This window comes from Plectropomus leopardus, chromosome 19, assembly GCF_008729295.1.
Source record: "Plectropomus leopardus isolate mb chromosome 19, YSFRI_Pleo_2.0, whole genome shotgun sequence".
Taxonomy (NCBI): Eukaryota; Metazoa; Chordata; class Actinopteri; order Perciformes; family Serranidae; genus Plectropomus; species Plectropomus leopardus.
In genome coordinates, this window is record NC_056481.1 from 20555316 (window position 1) to 20573832 (window position 18517).

The 18517-nt window shown below is 39.3% G+C and overlaps 1 protein-coding gene across 1 annotated transcript in view; it reads right to left on the bottom strand.

Moving 5' to 3' along the window:
- The window catches only part of snx29 (sorting nexin 29), a 53629-nt gene that overhangs the window by 29405 nt on the left and 5707 nt on the right, over positions 1–18517 (bottom strand). The window contains exons 4-11 of the mRNA XM_042507630.1: positions 17963–18087; positions 13479–13659; positions 13166–13236; positions 11722–11982; positions 9909–10314; positions 7854–7966; positions 7421–7517; positions 7172–7254 (exon numbers count right to left, since the gene is read on the bottom strand). Of these exons, the coding sequence (XP_042363564.1) occupies positions 7172–7254; positions 7421–7517; positions 7854–7966; positions 9909–10314; positions 11722–11982; positions 13166–13236; positions 13479–13659; positions 17963–18087 (1337 nt within the window). The remainder of the gene's footprint in view (positions 1–7171; positions 7255–7420; positions 7518–7853; positions 7967–9908; positions 10315–11721; positions 11983–13165; positions 13237–13478; positions 13660–17962; positions 18088–18517) is intronic.

The following is an 18517-nucleotide window of genomic DNA, read 5'->3' on the forward strand; positions in this document are numbered from 1 at the left end:
TGTCTTTACAAGAAGTCATCAGCAGTTGCAAATATAAATTGTGACCTTCGGGAAAGCTTACAGGAAAGTTATTGCAATTGATCCTGAGGGGCACATGAATGTCGTCAGGGAAATCCCTCTAATAGTTGTCGAGATATTTTACTGAAAGACCTCATAGTAGTGCTAGATGTCAGTGCTCTAAAGTAAAATTGTTGCACTATGTCAAGTTGTCCCATGTGATCTACAAAGATATCTGCAACAGCCACAGGTGGATGTGGCGTCGGCTGCGTGCCAAATGTAAGGCAGCAGATATAACTGAAGTTGTAATAAATGTCACAATTTCTTGCGATAAAGTTGTAGCGTTCTGCCAATAGCAGCCTAATAATAGCAGTTATTTCAGTTGAATCAGTATGAGAACTGCAAGAAGAGGAAGATGGAGTTAGACTGGATGTAGTGAGAAATGTGGCCAGATAATCAGAGTTTATAAAAATGCAGCACAGTAACAATAAAGACATTTCATACACTAGACATATATAACAAGGACCTGCCGCTACGCATTTAACTGGGTTAGACCCATCTGACTCGCTTTGTCAATGTCAGAGAGCAAACTGTCATTTTTTTTTAATGCCTGTGTGTTCTTTTATATCATTACGTATCCCCTTTCTAAATTCAGATTTTTTGCTGGTCTGTGAATGCAGCGCAGGCGGAGCTCTCCATGAGCCGTTTTTTTTCCTCAGCAGCAGTTTGAGGAGTTTGACTCGTGTGGTGGATAAGTGATCTGTTGATCCCATTACCGCTGATCTGATTAGATCCGATCGATGGATGAGAGGAGCAGCTGTCTGTTAGTGAAAGCAACTTTTAAACCCAGCAGAAAGAACGGTTCAGTTTCACTTTCAATGCGCCCAACGTTTTGCTGCTCTGTCTGTGCCCAGAGTACGCTCTGACAGTGTGATGGTATAGATCACCGCATGGTATGGTATATTCCAGTAGCGCTCCTAATCAAAGGTAAAGCTCCAAAAATAAAAAAAAAATCTATGTGTGGCAGCCTCTGGCCTTGTCAATCTTTAGAGAGGGGACACAGAATGACACAAGAGGACACATCTTCATCAGCCACGCATACTGGACTCCTGATAAGAGTAAGCACAATATGTTAATTCCACGACAGGAAAGACTTGGTGTTCTCTGCAACTAGATGGAAAACACGTGCATATATCGTTATCAGCAATCAGCCAAAATGAGTTATTAAAAAATGGCATATCGTATATCGGTAAAAATGCATTTTGCATCCCTAACTTGAGTCATATATTAAATGCTGATAATGCTGTACCAACGTATGATAATAATAATAATAGTACATATACAGATAATGCTATTAAAATCCCCAAAATATCAATGTATAATATAATAATAATAATAATAATAATAATGTATTTTTTTAATCTATATTTTTACATATATGGCACTTTTCAAGCCATAGAAGATTTACAGAATAAAAATACACACGCCTTAATCAGAAAATGCTAAATCTGGAAGAAAAAAAGGCCTAATTTGGTATATCTACACTGAATATGCTGTTTACATGACCCACATCAAATTCAGAATATTGTCATATTTGGAAAAAAAGCGGGATATTAGTGTGCATGCTAACATGGCCAGTGTGTTGCTGTGGAACCTGCTCAGATTTAATATCAGATAGCAGCAGCTTCAGTCTGAAATCCTCACTATCCTCTCCAGCCTTAAAGCAACAGTCAGCTGAAGTGTATCAGCTACAGTCTGCTCGCAGTCAGCTGCTGGCTGATGTTAATCTCCGTCCTGATGTGAAGAACAGATTCGGGCCGGGCTGCGTGGCGGTGCACTGACTCATCTCTTACGCTCTGAGGTACACATGAAGGTTTCCAAGCCCCTAACTAGGCTGCTACCAGAACTTCCAAAAATAACTAGCAAGAGAGTTAATCTTCCCTGCACTCTGCATCCCACCATTACACACAACATGCAGAGACCACAACTCTCATCACTAATGTAGGGTGTCGACGTAGCCCCAGACACAAGTAGGTCTCCTCCAGCCCCAAGCTAAGTGCCAGGCGGAGGGAGGAGGAGGAGGAGGAGGAAGAGGAGGAGGAGGAGGAGGAGTGTGATGAAGAGCACAACAGAGAGCAGAGGAGAAAAGAAGAGGTCTATTATCTCCACGGCTCCATTCTCCACATCAGCAGTCCAGAAATAAATGTGACCTTAAGTCCGACCACGCGCGTTCACAGCGGGTGCCACAGACAAGCCATTAGGGACTTGAGTCCACCCAAACGCCCCTCCGTCCTCACAGGGGGACAAATTATAGCACAAGTGTGTGTGTGGAAACACATGCAACTTTGTCCTCATATGTTTAAGAGCTGGAGGAGGAACTTGGAGGAGTGTGTGTGTCCACCGGAACCTGCACGCCGCTGCTCAATAGTTCCAATAATAGATGCATTAGCAGAGAGCCAGGCCGTGTATTCGAGGGGCCTTGTGAATTATAGACTCCATACTTTACAATCAATGGACTGCTTGGCCTCACACGCTGTTAGGCCAGCAGGGTGGGAATCGCTGAGGGACAGCTTGCACCTCTCAGTTTCTCCCACACACCTTAAAAATCCAGCTTTGCTTTTGTCTGTGCACGTGTGTGTTCCACAAAGCCTTAATCAGGAAAAGGGCAAATACTGTCATTAGCTGTTTTTACTATTCTTTAGCACTAAACATAAACACACTGTAATGATACGTTTGCAAATTTTCCTATTCATAGAAGCTCTTATTACTCTCCTGCGTCAGCGTGCGAGACAATCAACTGCTCATTCCAACTCCTGAATTAATCGATATGCTCGAGCAGTACGGCAAATGCAGACATTTTGGCCTCTCACAAGAGACAGATTTTTAAACAAATCCACAAAAGCTGCAACCCATAGACCAGTGATGCTCAAGTTACGGCCCGCAGGCTAAATCTGGCTCCCCAAAAGGGTGCCAGGTTGCACTCCAAACACACTTTACACATGCACACTGAATATTTTTTTTGTACTTTTAGTACACACGAGGTGACAGACAGCATAAAACAGCTTAAAAACAGAGTTTATTTATCAAAAAAGTTTCAGTGGAGGATCCCCCCGTCCCCCTGACAGAGGTCCTAACTAAGCTCCTAGAATCAAAAAAACATCCAAAAATTCTAAAAATGTTCTAAAATCCTAGAAATGTCCTAAAATCAGAGAAATGTCCTAAAATCCATGATATGTTCTAAAATCCTAGAAACATTATATAATCCAAGGTATGTTCTGAATACCTAAAAACACCCTAAAATCATAAAAAACATCCCTATCCTAAAAACATCATGATCCTAAAAACTAGAAACATCCTAAAATCCTAAAAAAAAAAAAAAAAAAAAAAAAAAAAAAAAAAACATCCTAAAATCCAAGTTACATCCAAAAATCCTAACAACATCCAGTTTGTCTTTTACTTTACATTACTTTTGATTTAAATGGAGTCTGGTGGGTTTGGCAATAGCAATTTCTGGGCTGTTCTTGGTTAAACAAAAAGATTCTTACTGTTTAAGAAAAGGTCCATCCCTGAAGGGATCTTCTCCATTATGTTGTCAGACACTTACAAAAATAAACTGAGCCTGTCGGTGACAAAACAAACACTTTTACTGACGAAAACTAAACTGACGATGCAGTTTTTCCCATGGTGGTTACATTGGAGCCTGTTTTGCCACTAAATACTGGACCAGTTTCAAAAACTGTTGGTCCTATTGGTCACTTTTTAGACAAAAACATAGAAAACAAGATCTTGGTTGAAAAACACTAAATTTACCCTTTAAGCTGCAGGTTAGACCAATGAAAACTGTGTTGAACAAGGTGATAATCAAAATCTACAATGAGATATTCAAATGAAGTTATTAAGAATTGTTCTCTGAGTCATTATGCTTCCACCTAACTCTTCTTCCTCAGTGGTTTCCTACGTTTCCCAGAACAACTCTGCACAAACCCCCTCCAGAAAGGCGCCTGTACTTGTTGCTTTGGGTTACGCGAGTAGGCGGGGAGAGCACACAGCACCAGCGACAGCGAGAAAGAGAGAGGTTTTTCCAGTCCAGAAAAAGTCACGGTCTTTTAGTCAAAATGCAAAATCTGTTTTGGCTGCACTGCATTCTGGTCTATTGAGCCGACAGTAGGCGTAGAGAATTGGTATCTGTGCCTCTGTGGCGATGGATTTCTTCCTCTGAGAATGCTGGATGTCAGCGAGTCTGGAGAGGAGCTCATTGCTCTTTGATTCGGAGGGACTGAAACTAAAATGACTAAAATTACAGTAACATTACAGTGTTTCAGGGTGACTTTCAACTTCAATGACTGTGGTCTGCTGTTTCACATGGAACTCTCACACACATTTTACCAATAAATTCCTATGACTAGGAGTCAAATTTTAAGACCATACATTCTCTGAAATGACTAAGAGACTCCTTATCGTTTTGCTTTTTCATTACTATGTTAGAGTTTTTTAAAACATATATCAATTTTTAAAAATAACTGTAATTTTTATTATATATAATTATTAAAATATATTTAATTATTAAATATATTTTAATATTTTTTAAGCACTGGAGAGGGACTTGTGTTTTTCATTTGGCTTAGAAAAGGGCTTTGGGAGCTTTTCTTTTAAGAATGTTTGGCTTTTTTTGGGAATTTTTTTCTTTAAAAATGTTTTTTTTTCATGCAATTTTTTGGAAATTTTTCTTTTCAATTTTTTTGGAGCTTTAACAAAAAAAAAACAAAAAGAAACCAAAACATTTTAGCGATTATTTTTTGCAGATTTTTTTCGGATTTTTTCAACATTCAAAAACCAAATGCATGGTTTTTTTGGAAAAAGTTCAGCCATTTTGTTATTTCTTTAATCTTTTTGGTGATTTTTAAGGAAAAAAACACCTTCCAAACCTAAGACTACACCATGCATGACAACCAGAAACTGTAAAAACAGTATTTTTCTTTGCACTTTAACATTTTCAATGGCCCTTGAACACATATGCGTGTTATTATGCAGGTTTGTGGATTTGTGAAGCAAAATTCCATGACTTTTCCAAAACTTTCCAGATAAATTTAATTTTTCCAAAACTGCTGCAGGCCTGAAAATTGCTATCTGCAAATTCTGTGACTTTTTCAAATTTTTTCATGATCATAAAAACTCGGACTACAGTTTTTTTTAACCTTATTTTTATCTTTTTTTGCCACCAGCTCTCTCTGCGACCCTGTGACCTCCTCTTACTGAGGGCTAATAGACTGAATGCAAAGGCTCAATCCCAGCACTTACAGGCAGTTCCGCTCACCTCTACGGTTCTCCATCTCTTTCTCTCTCTCTCACACACACACACACACACACACACACACACACACACACAAACACACTCACACACACACACACACACACACACACACACACAGAACCCAAGGAATCATACAGCACCAGTGTGAGCATCTTGTGGGCTGATTAGCTCCGGGGCACCGAGCAGAACACAAACCGCACTCCAGGCCAAAGCGAAACCTGCGAGTCACACACACCTCAAAGTGCTCATCAGCTGTGTTTTATCCACAGCTGATGTAAACGGCGGCATTCACACAATCTGACTTTTTGTCCCATTTTTTCTCACTAGCAAAATCCTCTGAGGGGAGCAGAGTGTGAATGAAGTGAGATGTGGACCCACAGTGCCACCTGCTGGATCATCAGCAATCATGGAACAATCTCTTGGCACTCGCAGCAATTAGATCAGTTTAACCGCACAGAAAAACAACAAGGTTTGAAAATACTTATCAGCGAGTCTGATTTAATTTGCAGCAGACGACAGCTGGCAGGGAGATTTCCAGACAAAGACATGTCAGGACTTGCAGAGGCTTCATTACCTTCACAAACTTCTATGGGATATGCTCTGAGATTAGATTATCCTCTGACAAAACACAGAGAGAAACTGGGGATTTGACGACTGCCTTGATGGAAATAATTCATTCTCAGCAATGTTAAAAAATAAACTTGTGCTGTATCAGGCCCTGTGCATAAGTGTTCAGTTTCTGTGCACTGTGCGCTGCTTGCTGAGCAGAAATGTGCAAAAAAAAGAAAAACTTGTTTGGATGTGGCATTTAAGTTGAGAAATTGCAAATGACAGTGTGTGACAGTTGGTTAAGCTGGATCAGGAAGCGTTCAGCTCTTAACATTAGTATAATAATTAACATTATGAACCCGATTGAAAAAAATAGCATGTAGCTAGCATTTTTTCTAACTTTATATGTTTATATGTTTATATGTTGGCAGCCCTACATCATGTTAAAATGAACTACTAATGCAAAAGAAGAACATTAAAATAAATCAAAATCTATCTAAAATGTCCTAAAATCTGCAGAATGTCTTAAACTCCTAGAGACGTCCTAAAATCCAAAAACTGTCCTAAAATAGTAAATATGTCCTCAAACCCCAGAAAAGTCCTAAAATCTTAGAAATGTCCTAAAATCAGAGAAACATCCTAAAATCTGAGAAACATACTAAAATCAGAGAAACATCCTAAAACCGAGAAATGTCAAATAATCCTAGGAGTCCCAAAATCGGAGATGTCCTTAAATCCTTAAAATGTCCTAAAATCTAAGAAATTTCCATAAACCCTAGAAACGGCCTAAAATCAGAGAAATGCCTAAAAGCCAAGAAACATCCTAAAAGCTGAGAAATGTCCTAAAATCCGCGACACATCCTAAAATCTGAGAAATGCCGAAAAGCCAAGAAACATCCTAAAAGCCCAGAAATGTCATAAAATCAGAGAATTTAGGAGAAAATCCTAAAAACAACCTTAAAATCTGAGAAATATCCTAAAATGCAAGAAATGGCCTGAAATCCTACAAACATTTATGGGCTCCTGCAGCTGGCCCCTGGCTTCCTGTCATTTTGCAAAAGTGGCCCCCGAGCAAAGCAAGTCGAGTTTCCCTGACATACTGTTTGTCATATACTGTCTAAGGATAAGTGCCTCATTCAAATACTGTTCACAAAACCTGAACTATCCCTTTACAGTGATGTCATTGCTCTCAGTGACGTCCTGCAGGGTTGTCTTCGTGCTCGCTCATAAAATGCTGATTCATTGCACAGGACCGGTTTGACAACAAACCTGACTAGAAGAGCAGGAGAGACAGAGTGGAGCAGAAACACTCACCGACGGTCATGGACTCTGGCAGAGCAGATGTTGGCAGCACACTGCAGAGAGGAGCAGGCTGCGTCGGTGGACTGGACTCCATACTGAAAAAAAACACAGTTCACCATTTATTTTTGTGAAGAAAGCTGAGGCTGCAGCACAAAATGCACACTCACTACACCTGCCTGGTAAATAAAAAGTGATGAACATTTATGCCCTAAACTGATTTCACATAGCAGCACACGAGTCCCGCCTGAATTGAAAGCTTACTTAAAGGTTAACAGCGATCTGCTGCTCTCACAGTTTTCCGCCGGGCCGGTTGACTCACACTGAGCAGGAAATGCAGCCGTGTCCTCCACAGAGCTCACTGAAACCAAACAGAAGTGAAAGTTAAACTGCAGACTGACAAAGAAAGTCCCAAGAATTCAACTGAAAAACATCTGATCCCTACACTGAAGACACCAGCAGAAACACTTCAAAAAGAAGAAAAGAAAATGCAATCTCATAGCACTGAGCTGCCACAGAACAACTTGTGAAAATTCATTATTTATGCATATCTATATTAAAAAATGTAATATAAAATAGTTACTGCACAGTGCAAGTAGGAAATGTTAACTGGGAACAGCAGAAAGAGTTTTAATTTCTTCTAACTTCATAGAAGCTCTGAACAAAGTGCAACTTTGGTTTTGGTGTTTTCGGGTACCTGGCTGAGAGTCCGCAGGGTTCAGAGGGATGAGGATGTCCGAGCTGGTGTGATCAGTCATCACCTGCAGAGGGCTCCACGTGGACACGCTGGACAGGCTGCCGACCACCACCCTGAAACCACATCAGTTTAACGTCAGTCAGCTTGGCTGCGGCTGTCACAGAGACGTTCTGCCTCACGGGTCAGGCCGAGGACTAAACCTTTAAAACAAACGGCCAGTCTCATGTCCCCATTGTGTCCTTTATGTCTCAGTCTCTGTACAAGATTACACTTTAAAATTCCTCTTAAATAAAGTGGAAAATTTAGCTGAATCAAATTTTTTTTTTTTTACGGCTGATTAACTTAAAAATGTGTGTTCATAATTATGGTAAGAATCCATAACACTTTAAACTTCCTTTCAAAATAATCTGATAAAAAACAAAAACTGATTTTTTTATGGATGTTTTTAAGGTTTTTAAGTTAATAGTCCATACAAGTTCACTTGTTCCAACTAAGTTTTCCACATTATCTAAAAGAAATTTTAAAGTGTTATTTTTTATCATATTTATGAACACACATTTTAAATGAATTACTCGTGAAAATAAAGTTATTCAGACAAATTTTTTCATATTATTTCAAAGGAATTTTAAAGTGTTAAACATCTACTAATCATGCTAATGGGTAATGGTTGCATGATTTAGTGATGGGAAAAATAAAATCATAAGTTTAAACTCCAAAATCGCCTATTCAAGTTGAATAAAAAAAAAATCAACCATTTCTTCATTTTGACCTTTTTTTTTTTTACAATAATTTCTGCAAATTATGCAAAACAGGAAAGGTTGCATGACTGCACCACGGTCACAGGTGGATTCTGGGCATCACAAACATGGACTCAGACCCTTTAGATCAACTTTCTAAGTTACTGAGAAGCAAAATTATACTACATTTCAATCAGAAAAGTTCAAAGGAAATTTCCAGTAAACCACTGAGGATGTACAGCACATTTGTCACAGGAATAAATAGGTTTTGTAGAAATGGGGCAACCAAGAGCTTTTATTGTTTGTTTTTTTAATGTATATGTGATCTTTCTGTCAGAGAAAAGCAATAAAAATAAAGTATAAGTCGCAATATAAAAAACATTGTAAAATGAAAATATAAGCACTTTTTAGTTTTTACCTTTTTTATGATTGCCTATTTAATTTCACATGCACTTAGTGAACAACCTCAGGCTGTTTTGCCCAAAGCCCACATTCATTTCTGTCAAAATAAACTAGATACAACGCCAGGTAACTGTATGCCTCCACACATGAGCCAAGTTACAGTTTAAATCCACATCTGTGAAAAAACATGGAGCTTCACACACATCTTCTCCCAGACACAACAGACGAGCTATACAATCAACACAGTTTCGAGGTTGGCACCAATTGAGCCAATAACAGATTTTATGAGTTCACCATGACCTTGACCTTTAACCTTCAACAACCAGATTCTAACAATTTCATTCTTGAGTGCAACTGGACATTTGTGGCAAATTCGAGGAGACTCCCTCAAGGCCATCCTCAAGTATTGTGTTCACAAAAATGAGACAAATGCAAGGTTACATGGACCTTGACCTTTGACTGACAAAATCTATTCACTTCATCCTTCATCCCTCAGTCCACCTGAATGTTTGTGCCAAATTTGGAAGAATTCCCTCAAGGTGTTCTTGATATATCGCATTCACAAGAATGATCACTCTGACACTGACCTTTGACCACCAAAATCTAATCAGCACATCCTTGAGTCTACTTGAACGTTTGTGCCAAATTTGAAAGAATTCCCTCAAAGTGTAAAGAATTAGGCTGACGAGGTCACAGTGACCTTCACCATTGACCTTTAACCACCAAAACTGAAGCAGTTCATCCTTGAGTTCAAGTGAATGTTTGTGTCACATTTGAAGAAATTCCCTCGAGGCATTCTTGAGATATCACATCCACAAGATTTCTGAAGAATGCCTCATTCATCGTGGAGGCATAAAAATGCTGAATATTTCTCTTTCTACTTTACGTGACATTCAACTGAAATTATGTGACTCACTGGTCAGAGCTGCTCCTCTCCTCCTCCTGGGTTTGTGCTCTGGGTTTGTACATCTCCTCTTCTTCCTCCTCCTCCTCGTTGTCTAAACTCTTACTGTCAGGCAGAGGAGGTGCAGCAGTGGGTGGAGGAGTGCGTGAGGGATGAGGGGACCCCACCCAGCTGACTATGCCCGGCTCAGTGAGGCCATTCTGGGCCGGCGATTCAGAGAAGGCTGGCTCCAGAGGATCAATGCCCTCCTCCACACTGCTCTGAGCGGGAGCAGTGTGGCTTTTCCTCATCACACCCATCTTTTGGGAGTCCTCCTCTCCCTCCTCCTCATCCTCCGCTCCTCCGTCCAGGTCGTCATCAAACGAAATGATGTTGGTGATTTTCTTTTTCCTGCGGCGCTCCTTCCTCAGCCCTGAGTCTGGGAAGGAAAAGATGAAAAAGAAGTGAACAAAAAAACTCAATTTCAACCTTGAATAAAGTGAGTGAATTCAAATGTCTAGACTCGCTGTCTCCAAAGCTCAAGACTGGTGACATCAGCATCTAAAGTTTATTTCAATTAAGCCATTAAAAAGTGCATTTCTAATCAGACTATCTGTGGTTCAACTCTCTTCCTCTTCAAAAAGCCTGGCTGTGCATTAGCGAGTCTTCACCCAGCGAATCATCTGAATAGCTTGCCGCACCAGCTTTCTTTTACGCTCATTCCAGAGAAAAGTTTTAGCACCGCAAACTTAAATTTAAAAAGCTTGTTCATCCCACTGAGCAGAAGGAGAAAAAGCAGTGTAAGTTCTCCCTGATGGGATGGACTGGGGCAGACAGCTAAATGAGGTCAAACAAGGAGCCGACATTCTGGAGGTTTATTCATTTCATGGGGGATTTCATTGCCGCCGCAGCACTCTGCTGCAGACGCCTTGTGTTGCATTCGCTAGATTTGTTCAACCAGTGCATTCATTATATATGCTCCAACTGAACCATATGTTGTTTGACTGTCTGTGCTGGTTCTGTCATGCTGTTGTCACAATTTTTTTTCTAGGAGTAAATATATAGCATGCTGTTGGAAAAAAAGGTGGAAAAAATAATAGAAACACCTTAAAAATACAGAGTAATGGTATAAAAGTAGTTGCTCTGTCTGCCAGCTTTTGAGGAAATGTTTGATGTTAACATGTTGAAAAAAACATGGATGCTTCACACACATCTTTCCTCTCGGCAGCACAGAAGATATACAATCAAACACAATCAGCACACATTCAAGATTGATGTCACCAATTCAGTATCTGACCAAATGTCTCCCCTTCTGTTTCTGAAGTGTTTTTGGAGAACATTACAATGTCACTTTGAAGTTGACCTTTATGTTTGTGCCAAATTTAAAAAGATTCCCTAAAGGTGTTCTTTAGATATCGCATTCACGAGAATGGGACAGATGCAAGGTCACGGTAACCATGACCTTTGACCCCCAAAATTGAATCAACTCATCCTTGAGTCCAAGTGGACATTTGTGTCAAATTTGAAGAAATTCCCCCAAGGCCTTATTGACATATTACATTAAAAGTTATGAGACAGATGCAGGGTCACAGTGATCTTAACTCTTGACCTATGACCACCAAAGTCTAATCCGTTCCACTCTTGAGCCAAAGTAGACATTTGTGCCAAATTTGAAAAAAAATCTCACAAGGTATTGCTAAAATATCATGTTTGCGAAAATGAGATCGATGAAGTGACCTTTCACCTATGACCACCAAAATCTAATCGGATCATCATTGAGCCCAAGTGGATGTTCGTGCCAAATATGAATAAATTAAAAATCGAATAAAACGTCGCTATTTCCTACCAGCAGAGCTGCTGCGTGGCAGGACAGGCAGCGGGTCTGAGGCTCCGTCCACTCTGGGAGTGAAGCCGGGCACCACAGCTGTGGCAGTGCTGATCTCTCGTAGCAGGCTGCTGACCCCCTGAGTCGACTCTTTCCACAGGCTGCCGATGCCCTGCGTGGACTCCTTGAGGAGGTGGGACACGGAGGAGCCTCCTCCTCGCGTCACCCCCCCGTTCAGATCAGTGTTGTCGATGTTGATGGCAAACAGGATGGAGTTCAGACCTGTACAACAGCAGAAACACAGAGGCAGAATGTTATGTATTGAAGATCAGTCTAGTTAAATCATATAAAGCTTCTGAACTTCTGCAAAATGCTTTGTAAGCTTTTCTGGGCACACATAGCAAGAGTGGGCAGCCTAAGATGAACTCAGGCTGTGTATGAACAGAGGAGAAGCTCTGGCATGAGATGAGTGGTCTACATTTTTAATATTTTAGAGTTTGTGCTCATCAATAGTTGAACAGTGAGAGCACAGCCATTAACACTAATAGGGTTACGACTTTATTTCCCACCAAATCCAATCGTGCTTAACAAGCAAAGTGCAAAGTCAGTTAATTTACTGCTTTAACAGCAGCTCTGTTTGTGTAACGAATATTTAAATTTCTATGAGACTGAAAGTGAGTCTGTAATGCTCATTACACATCAGAAGATTACATTTTTTTTAATCGATAAAACACGGGGACACAACTTTGCCTTTTTTAGATCCTCACCACTAGTGGTGCAAAAAATACAGTCTGGCCTGAAGGTGGCACCAGAGAAAAGGCCGGAAATCAAATGGGTGAATCCTTTAAAAGGTCCAGTGTGGAGGATTTAGTGGAATCTAGGGTTAAGATTGCAAACCAAAAAGCAGTCACAGCAGCCCCATTCATGTTTCTAGGATGTTAGGACATTTCTCAGATTTTAGGACATTTCTCAGATTTTAGGACGTTTCTCATATTTTAGGACATTTCTCAGATTTTAGGACGTTTATGGGATTTTTTGACATTTCTTGGATCTTAGGACATTTCTATGAATTGTTACCCCTAACCCTGATCAAATGTATGCCAAAATTCTGTTAACAAGTTGTCTATTTTTCACCTCAAATGTTTTCAGTGACATGTTTTAGTTTAGTTTGATTGGAATATTGTTATTGTTTGTTACCAGCCGACCACCATCGCGTCAAATGGAGGAGTTTGCATTATGTCATCCACCAGAAGGAGTGTTTATTGGGTCGGTGGTGCAATGCATTCTGGTAGTTAAAGGTTTTCTTCCTCTTGTGCAAATGTGAATGCCGGAGTCCTTTTTCTAAGTTTTCTTTGGTAATGTACCACCAATTAAAAAAATATTTGTGTCGTTGTACTGCAAAGACAGACCAGATTGCAGTCTGTTATATCCTGCAATTACCTGCAAGACTAAAACAAGACCTCACCTGCAGCCATGGTGGGGAGCATACTTGCTCTCTCTTCATCGAGAATAAAAGCCCAGTCTTCATAGTAAGTTCTGGAAAAACAGAAAAGGGGTGACGTAACTCTCTCTAATCAAGACAAAGAGAGGAAAGCCCTGCATATCTGAGGAAAAACCAGCTGTGCAGAGCACAACCGTGGAGGTGAATTGACTCTGAAGTGCCAGAATGAAAAAAAAAGATTTATGAAATATCACACTGATATGCAAAAATGTAAGACATAGTGCTACACGACATTGCAAATATCTTTATAATTGACACACACACACAGTGTACTAACCCTAGGCGTGGGCGGTCAGCCAGCAGTGTGTGCAGGTAGCGCTCCAGCGAGTGCTCGTTGAGGGCGCAGCGAAGCCAGGCGCGACCCCGGCCTAGCTCTGAGGAGATGTGACGGAGGGAGTAGAACCGCTGAAGCTCGTGGCGGTTCAGATGCTCCTTCACGTAGAACCAGAAAGTCAACTCTGGCGGGGGGAGGACAAGGACGAGAGACAAAGAAGAAGAGAATCAGTTCTTATTCTTTTGTAAAACAAAAACAACTGTTTTTGAGTTACACAAAAGGGGAGTGAAGCAGTGTCGACCAGTATTACCACCCATTCATGTTTGTGAAAACATGGATGCTTCACACTCAGTTTCCCCTGGCAGCACAGAAGATCTATACAATCAACACAGTTTCAAGATTTGTGTCACCAATACAGTATCTGACCAAAAGTCTCTCCCTCTGTTCCTGAGATATGATGCTGAGTAATTACCAGAAAAGTGTTTTAGCAGAACACTGTGTCAAAGTAGACCTTTGACCTCTTGGATATAAAATGTCAGAAGAGACATTTGTGTGAAATTTGAATGTATGAATTCAAGTTATGGCAAAAATATGTTTTATGAGGTCACCGTGACCTTGACCTTTGACATTCAACCACCAGATTCGAATACGTTCATTTTTGAGTCTGACTGGACATTTGTGCCAAATTTGAGAATATTCCCTCAATATTCCCTCTATCTTCAGATATTGTCTTCACGAAAATGAGATGGATGCAAGGTCAAAGTGACCTTGACCTTTTACCACTAAATTCTAATAAGCTCATTCTTTAGTCCACTCTAACATTTGTGTCAAATTTGAAAAAAATCCCTTAAGGTGTTCTTGAGATATCTCATACACAAGAATGAGACAGACAAGGTCAAAGTGACCTTGACCTTTGACCACCAAAGTCTAATCAGTTAATCCTTGAGTCAAAGTTAACATTTGCACTAAATTTGAAGAAAGTCCCCAAAGTCGTTCTTAAGATATTACAATCACGAGAATGGGTGGGACGAATGGACGGACAAGTTGAAAACACAATGCTTCCAGGCATATTAACACTTCTGGAGTCTTAAGCATCAACACATTCTCTCATTAACAAATATCCATTCTAACCTCTCCAGAACACACAATAATATTATTTTCTTAGGGAGAGAAGATAAAAGACAAAAGACGTATGAGGGTCTGTTTCAATGCAAAGTTTTCTGAGGTGTGGTAATTAATAGGAATGGATGTTATGCATACGATTAGCATATGACCTCAGAACAATGTGTTAAAATTACAGCTGCTATTTCTGGCTTTGTCAGAGGGCTCGGCTTCATTAGGGAGCTCCGAATCCACGAGTTCAGCCACAATCCTTTCTTCTAATTGACTGTGAAATACAGGAAAACGTCAGACATGCTAATGGTCATGACGCAGTCGCCATTACAGAAGTCATGCATTTCTCCTCCATCTGGAATTAATAGCCATGAGGTTATTAAATGTGACACAGTGGAAACTATTTAGTATAATGTGAAACTAATGTCTCTAATATCTTTGTAGGCCCTGATGGCTGCAAATAAAACTGGATCTACAGCATTGACTCCCAGTCAGGGGCACTTTACCCCAAGGGGGACTTTACTTCTGCTCTGTTTACATGGAGAGACAAAAAAAAATATATGTGATATGATTTATACTGCAAAACAAAAATATTAAAAATGAAAATGGCTTAAGTGTTTCCAATCTATTCAAATAGTGACAAGCATATGGTATCTCATTATAGACCTTTATCATTTCTACCTCTTTTTTCTAAAATACTTGAAATCTATTTGTGAACTGACTTTTGTTGAAATATGAGTACAGAGTGACCATCAATATGGTTTTAGGAGCAATGGACCAACATCTTTAGCAGTGATGGACTTTGCAGAAAATATATAGCAACAGCAGCAGATAAGAAACCGCACACTGTAAGTGTATTAATTGATTTACATTATTTATTTGGCACAATTGATCATTTCTGACTTCGTTGGTAAAAGACGTGTCCCTCAACATTGTTTAAGAAAGTATTTAAATAATAGGTTTTAACATGCAAGAATGAATAATACTGAATCATATCTTAGAAGATTGAACTGTGGTGTGCCACAAAGTTCAGTACTGGAATGCAAGTTATTCATACTATATTTAAATAATATTTGTACGGTATCCAATATATGGAAATTTGTAACATTTTAAGATGATACAAATGTATTTTATTCAGGTGAAGACATGAAAGAATCATTAAAATAGTAGAAAGGGAATCGATCATGTTGAACATGGTTTGCTGTTAATAAGTTATCACTAAATGAAATTAAAATAAAATGTATGGTGTTCAGTGGTATTAACCCATTTGTGTCTCAATGCTTTCATGCATATAATCATATCAATTGAGTCACCTACCAACATGTTCTGCATTTTATTTCTCCATTTTGTTATCTTTTTTGGGTACATGCCTTTTAACTACCTCTATAATAGTGAAACGTGGAGCGTAAGAGCACCTCCTACTGGACATTATTCTGGTCTACCACAGTGCAACACGGTCAATACAGCTAGCTACCACAACACTAATATTAGTTGGCAAGTATTAGCTACTACACAAATGTTGGTTATCAAATGTTAAAGTTTTTTTTTCTTTAAGAACACTCTCTAAGTTGTCTACTCACATGTCCTTGATTATAAACACATGAATAACATTTACAATTTTTTTTGTGAGCGGCAAAATGACAGTCATACACTTTGGCAACTATAATTGCCGGTTGTCTTAAATGGGATAAAGCTAACTGTGAAATAAAACAGCATCCTACACCTTAAAATTTCTAGACACTGTGTATTTAAAAATGATGGAAATACTTTTACAAGTTGTAAAGAAAAGCCTACCCATCTGTATTCTTTTTTTTAATTAAGAGAAGGAAATTATGATTTAAGAGGATTATTTATTTATGCAACATGTAAAGTGACAACCACTGTAAGATACAGATGTGTTTCAGTTTTAGGAGTCAAACTGCAGGATGGACTCAGTGCTGAGTTGAAATTGCTTTGTTCTCCGTTGAGTTTAAAAAAAGCCTTAAAATGTAAAAATGATTCAGGACTATAATGCCAATTATTAAAATGTCAAATAAATTATTTCATTTGTTTCTTTGGCATTGCTGATATTCTGATTATTCTTGGTTGATAGAGGATATGCAAAAATAAGCCTTAGCATTCTCCTATTTTTTTCAGTTACTGAGTGTGAGAAAAATTGTTTGAAATAATCTTTCTTTCTCAAGATTGATGTAACCGAAATAAAAATTATTCACTTATAGATTCATTCATTCATTAAAACAAGTTGTTTTTATGGCCGCTAGTTCACATCAGCTGGAAATATCCCTGATATCATTTCATCTCCCTGTAGTTCAGCACGCCACAGGCCGTTTGGCGTCTTCAGCATATCGACCGAATTCAAAGCAAAAGCTTGTGGGTTTGAACAATGCTTGAGCACACAAAATGCATTGATAATGACAGCATGTGCTTTTCAGGAGTGACGTGCTGCCGCAGGTGTTCTGCCCACAACAGACTGAGCCAGAGAGACAGACAGGTGAGCACTGCAGAGAGAGTGAAACGAGGAAGCAGAAGTCTTCCTGTGCACGTCATTTTCAACAGCAGCCTACCTGTCTGCTCTCTCAGGCACATTGTGTGTTTGTGTATGTGGTTATCCCGCAGCTCAGAGCTTCCCTCTGACACATCTGCGGCCTCTAACCCTTCATGATTTTTAAAAAAACAAGCCAAGTGTTCTCATCTCTGCTATTTTTTAGTGTAAAGGCTGAAGGTTAAAGTTAAGCTGCTGCCTTGATGTTCAACTTTAGACCCGAGTTTAACAGACCATGCAGCCACTTACAGGGGCAGTTTGGATTTTTTGAAGTGCGGTTGTATGAGCCACTTAAATATTGACAGTATATTACATATTGTGGATGTCAGTTGGCATGCCCCCAGTTTGGAGAAGCAGGCTGGAGTCAGACACAGAAGGTAAGCAATGTATTGCTGTGGAGGGGTCAGCTACAAAATGTATTTTAGCCGACAAAAAAAGGTCCCAACTTAAAAAATCAATATAAGTTTAAGTGTACGTCTTATTGAGAGTATTTTCACTGCTTTACCTTTCCATCAGAGGGCCTGTTTCGACAGGGAAGCTGTTCCCCATCTATGTTCTCGTCAAAACCACCAGACTCCATTAAGAAAATCAGTAATTTTATCTCACTGAACACAGGAGCTGCTGGTCTACAGCTAGTAAGTCTGTGTTATTCAAAAAATAATAATACAACTTTTTAAAAAAAATTTTCTTTTTTAAAAATGCTAATTTTTTAAAGAAAACGTGGGTTTGAAAGGTATTTTGTTTTGTTTTGTTTTTTTATTTTATTTTAAATAAATAACAATTTTATTAAAAAAAAACAAAAAAAAAACGAAACATCCCTTAAAGCACATACCTGCTTCAGTTTTGGTGCTGAAGCCTGCAGCCTGCTTGAGAGCGGCGGCGGTGAGAGCCAGACCTCGGCTCTTCCTCAGGCCGTGCTGCAGCACCGCTTCAAACTGTGCACACAGACAGATCACCCTGCAGAGACAAAGACAAGTTACTGGACTATGTGAAAGCCTTGACTGTTCTTATGTCATTTGAATTTTTAAGCTTTAAGCTCCACTAGAAGTACAGTTGTTCATAGTTTCAGATGAACGCAGCCAAACAAAAAAGGATCCGTCATCATCAAAAACTGGTAACTTATGGTCAAAATCTCAGACCTTAAAATAAGATCTGAGCAGCACAAGATATGATATTTAATCTAATATTTACCTCCAACAGCATTAATGAAACCTGGGCAAATCGGCTTTGATTGATTAAAAACATGGGAAGATGGCACTGAGCAACTACAGAAGGATTACCCCAGAAATTAGCCAGAAAATAGGAAAAATATACAAATAAATTACCTAAAAAATTAAACTAAAAAAAATGCAAAAAAGCAAGGAAACTACTACAAAAGTGCTTAAAA